We start from the raw sequence: 5,366 nt of genomic DNA on the forward strand, positions 1-5,366 counted from the left end.
TTATGGTCTTCCTTGTTTCCTAGCTTTTTTGGCGGCATGGATTGTGGGCTGGTAATCCTTTGCCCTATGTCTAAAATCCTTATATGAGTGAGTACATACCATATTTGTCTTTTTGTAACTGGGTTACCTCACTCGGGATGGTTTCTTCTACTTCTATCCATTTGCCTGTGAATTTCAAGATTCCATTGTTTTTGTCTGTTGACTAGGAAGTAGTCCATTGTGTAAATGTACCGCATGTTCTCCATCCATTCTTCAATATATATTGCATACTGTAGTCACCCTTTATATAGATAAGAATGATGTTTGGATCAAAGAAAAATTCAGGATATCAATTTCTGAGACAAAGGCCTAGAGATACTAAAATATTCTTATAATGTACTAAACAGAACCAATAGCTAATTAGTCTCTTTGGTGATTTTTAAATTCAGGTGTCACAACAAGTTAACTGGAATATACATCTTATGCTATATTCAGTGATAGAATACAATTATTAATTTCTACAATGTCAAATAATAAGTATAGTATGTTTGCTATTACATGTGTAACAATAGATAATACCTCATCATCTTATTTATGGATGTTACATATTATATGATTTTAAGAAGAAATATACTTTCTGGGCTTCATTAGTAAATGTATTTTATTATGAAATGTGCCAGAATGCGAGGAAAATATCTGTATATTGTGTTTCAGAAACTTGATATGGACTTTTATTTGTGGAACTTAAAAATGATCCAAAAAAGTTGTTGAGATATACACATAAAGTTGTTATTTGCTATGAACTAGATTCATAAAATTACTATTTTAAATTACAATTATATTTTAGAAACTATATTAAATTATTAAGTTTTCAAGAAGAATAACTTTAAGTAAAAAACAGAGTATGACAGTTTTATAGCAGTCAAATATTTAAAATGAATCAGATGTTATTCCCTCTGATACAAGTATTCTATTATAACTTTTTGATGCAGTTTAAAGTCAAGTTCCTTGAAATTTAATATGAAATCTCAAAAGAACAAAGTCATTTGAAATGTTTAGGACAGAATGTAAAAATACAGTATCATAGCTTTAGGTGGATGTGCCTGGAGCAGAGTTGTCTGGGGGTGGTGGTGGTGGTGGTTACATAGATACAGAGACATTCCCCTCAAATTAACACTTTATATTGGTGAACAGATTCTAGATTTATTTTCAACCAAGTGTATGGATTTCTTAAAATTAACACCCTTCCCTTGTCATCACTGATATTTATGGAAAAAAATACTATTTTAAATAAGAAGTCTAGGTGTATTAATAACTGTAGAACTTTTGTTTGATCTTAGATACAAAGAGCCACTTAAGTCTTGACATCAAACCTGTTTGCTGGGGACTCAACAACATCACTGAAAGAGAAATAGTGTTATCAGCACATCAATGGTGCACCCTGTAAAAAGAATTTGCTAGATGCTTATTGAAAATCAGTTGAGAATTCCATGTAAAAATTGAGAATACAGTCTACGACAAAATGCTTCTTGGCCATGTTCACAATTTCCTGGCAGGTGTTATCCTGAGTTACTGTTTCTGCAGAAATCTACTCTGGTGAGATAAATGGGGCAGAGCAACAATGTGACAGAATTTATCCTGCTGGGTCTCACTGGGGATCCTGTTGGGAGAAAAGCATTGTTTGTCATGTTTTTACTTATCTACATTGTGACAATGGTGGGAAATCTGCTCATTGTGGGGACAGTGTTTGCCAGTCCCTCCTTGAACTCCCCAATGTACTTCTTTCTTGCCTGTTTGTCACTCATGGATGCTGTTTATTCTACTGCCTTCTCACCCAAATTGATTATGGACTTAGTCTGCAACAGAAGAACAATTTCAGTTTCAGCTTGCATGGTTCAGCTCTTTGTAGAGCACTTATTTGGTGGTGCTGAAGTCTTCCTTCTGGTATTCATGGCCTATGATCGCTATGTGGCCATCTGTAAACCCCTGCATTATATGAACATCATGAATCGACAGGTTTGCATTCTGTTATTGTTGGTGTCCTGTGCTGGAGGTTTTGCACACTCTTTTGTTCAAGTTATCTTTGTTTACAACCTTCCTTTTTGTGGCCCCAATATCATTGATCATTTTATTTGTGACATGAACCCATTACTGGGATTAGCACGTACTGACACTTACTTAATTGGCCTCACTGTGGTTGCCAATGGTGGAGCAATTTGTATGACTGTCTTTATCCTTCTCCTAGTCTCCTATGGGATTATTCTAAACTCACTTAAGACCCATAGTCAGGAAGGGAGACGCAAAGCCCTGTCCACCTGCAGCTCCCACATCATGGTTGTTGTCCTATTTTTTGTTCCCTGTATTTTCATGTATATTAGACCTGTCTCCAACTTTCCTATTGATAAATCCTTGACTGTAATTTATACAATTATCACCCCCATGTTGAATCCTTTAATATATACTCTGAGAAACTCAGAGATAAAAAACTGTATGGAAAAACTTTGGTATGAAAGATTAACTGTGGAAAGATTAAGATTGTTTCCCTGCTGAACACATAATAATTCTAAAGCTAAAAGTAGGCAATAAACTCTAACAAAGGATGATGCACTTTGTTTAGGGAATTCTTTAGGTATGCTTCTCTTCATACAAAGCCATTGATGAGCAAAATCAATTTTCTATTGAGATTAAAGTTAATCTAATAGAATTTTGCATATTACATATGATGAGCAAACTAATCTTATAACTTAAATAGGGCATAGAAAAGAAGGTTTATATTTTCTAAGCAGTCAACCAATCAATATTTTGAAATTATGATCTTCAGCATTCATGAGAAATCTATGAACACAGTCCTTAGATAAATTTCTGAAAAAAGAAATGAAGAGATTTCTAATGTAATTATTTGTTATACAACCTTCTTTTTTCTGAGTCAATGTTAACATATTTTTCATTTCATATATTTTAATCCTAGATGATACTGTGAACAGTTAAAGATAAGAATAATTTCCTTATATGAGATTCAGTTGAAGATAGCACTAGAATACAGTTCTTGTTGACAGAATAGCAATTATTGGAAAGTTATTATTTGAAAGCTTAATGCCAATTTAAAGTTATGAGCCCACTTTTGTTTTTCCACCAGGTACCTACATCATTTTTTTCAATATTTCAAAAAATAAGTATCAGTAAAACAAAAATGTTGTTTATTATAAATTGTTTTTACTAAATGCTGTATTTCACTTAGGTATTTTAATTATAGATTTAAATATATCTTTTTTCTTTTTCTTTTTTTTTCTTTTTTTATAATTTTTTTATTTAATTTTATATAACAAAGTCCAATTAAATGAAAACAAACATTTATACACAATATTTGGGAATTTGGGCATTGTTCTTTCCAAACTACTTCCTGCTGGTAAGGGGAGCTGTCTTGGGGGATTCGAAGAAGATTCAGATACCCTAGCTGTAGTCTGTAGGGCTGTTTTGTCCAGCAGTTTTGAATATAGGATCAGCTTGTACTCTGTTTCAGGAGGTCTGGCGTGATCAAACCACATTTGTCTGGAAGGAATCCACATCTTTTCATTTTCTGTGGAAACAAAAATAGAAATCCTTTTCCCCAGTAACTTGTTCTTCAAGTTAATTTTTGGAGTCAAAGCAATTTTTTTTAATTTATTATCTTACATATCCATCCCAATTCCCTCTCCCTCCCTCCCCTCCAGCCCTCCCTCCCTCCTTCCCTCCCTTTTACCCTCTCTGCCCTCTCACATGCACTCTAAATACCCTCCCCTCCCATCCCCCCACCCCAATTCCATATGTAGGGGAATGCCATCCAGTTGGGGTCATGTAGATGTGACAGGTCCTGTGAAGTAGGGACAAGGGCTTCTCTCCTGTCTCTAGAATAAGGCAGTTATCCCTCCATGGGGGATATGTTTGCAAAGTCCTTTTGTGCACTAGGGATACATCCTGGCTTCACTGACTGAGGTCTCTTAGACTGCTCAGACCTTCTGGCTGAGACCCATATTCAGGGGGGCCCGAGTCAGTCCCCTGCTGGCTTCCCAGCTATCAGTCTAGTGGCCCTTAGCTCCTCCTTGTTCAGGTAAACTGTCTCTATGTGCTTCTGCTGCATGGTCTTGTCCTCTCCATCTGCATCTGGGTTCTAGTTCAACTCAGTGTTTATGTATGGGTGTTTGCTCCTATTTTCAACAGGCATTAGTTGATGGCTCCATGGAGAAGTTAGTTGTTGATCTCACTCTCCGGGAAGGGCATTTATGATAGCCTTTCCACAGAAGCTGAGATTGTTAGTTGGAAGCATTCTTGTAGTTCTCTCGACCTTTCTTTGTGTTCAACATTATCTTCAAACAAATATTGGCTCCCTCTTTTATGTTCTCTCTCTCTCTGTCTCTGTCTCTCTCTCTTTCCTATCTTCCATTCCTAACCAGGCTCAATCCTCCTGGTCGCACATGCCTTCCTCTCCTCCCCGTCATTTTCTCCTACTTCTCTCTCCATTCGCTGTCCTCCCCCACTTCACCTGAGCTCTGGGGGACATGTCCCTTCCAGTTCTGTGAGGGACTTTATATGAATCTCTTAGAATACATCTTGTATCCTAGTTCCTCTGGTGATATGAATTATAGGCTGGTGATCCTTTGATCTAGGTCTAAAATCCATATATGAGTGAGTACATACTGTGTTCCTCTTTTTGTGACTGGGTTACCTCATTCATGATGGTTTCTTCAAGTGCCATCCACTTGCCTGCGAATTTCAAGATATCATTATTTTTTTCTGCAGATTAGTATTCCATTGTGTAGATGTGCCACATCTTCATTAACCAGTCTTCAATTGAGGGGCATCTAGGTTGCTTCCAGGTTCTTGCTATTACAAATAGTGCTGCTATGCACATAGCTGAATAGATGTCTTTGTTGCATGGATGTGAATCCTTTGGGTATATGCCTAAGAGGGGGATTTCCGGGTCCTGTGGTAAACTAATTCCCATTTTCCTGAGGAACCGCCATACTGATCTCCAAAATGGCTGTATGAGTTTGTATTTCCACCAGCAGTAGAGGAGATTTCCCATTTCTCCACATCCTCTCAAGCATGAGTCATCATTGGTGTTTCTAATTTTAGCCATTCTGGCAGGAGTAAGATGGTATCTCAAAGTTGTTTTTGATTTGCATTTCCCTGATAGCTAAGGATGTGGAGCACTTTCTTAAGTGTATTTCAGCCTTTTTGATTTCCTCTATTGAGAATTGTTTCCTCAGTTCTGTACCCCATTTTTAATAGGGATTTTTGGTGTTTTCTTGACTAGTTTCTTGAGTTCTTTGTATATTTTGGAGATCTGCCCTTTGTCGGATATAGGATTGGTGAAAATCTTTTCCAGTCTGTGGGCTGCCATTTGGTCT

At 36.7% G+C, this 5,366-nt stretch overlaps 1 protein-coding gene across 1 annotated transcript; it reads left to right on the forward strand.

Annotated features, from left to right (window-relative positions):
- Positions 1-1,584: 1,584 nt before the first annotated feature.
- LOC127222266 (olfactory receptor 4A16) lies at positions 1,585-2,529 on the forward strand. Its single transcript, XM_051184274.1, has one exon. It carries the CDS (start codon positions 1,585-1,587, stop codon positions 2,527-2,529), a length of 945 nt encoding a protein of 314 aa, XP_051040231.1.
- The last annotated feature ends 2,837 nt before the right edge of the window (positions 2,530-5,366 follow it).

This window comes from Phodopus roborovskii, unplaced genomic scaffold (genome assembly GCF_943737965.1).
Source record: "Phodopus roborovskii unplaced genomic scaffold, PHOROB, whole genome shotgun sequence".
Lineage (NCBI taxonomy): Eukaryota > Metazoa > Chordata > Mammalia > Rodentia > Cricetidae > Phodopus > Phodopus roborovskii.

Coding starts and splice junctions, on each gene's coding strand:
- LOC127222266 (XM_051184274.1), top strand. CDS start 1,585: ATGGGGCAGAGCAACAATGTGACAGAATTTATCCTGCTGGGTCTCACT.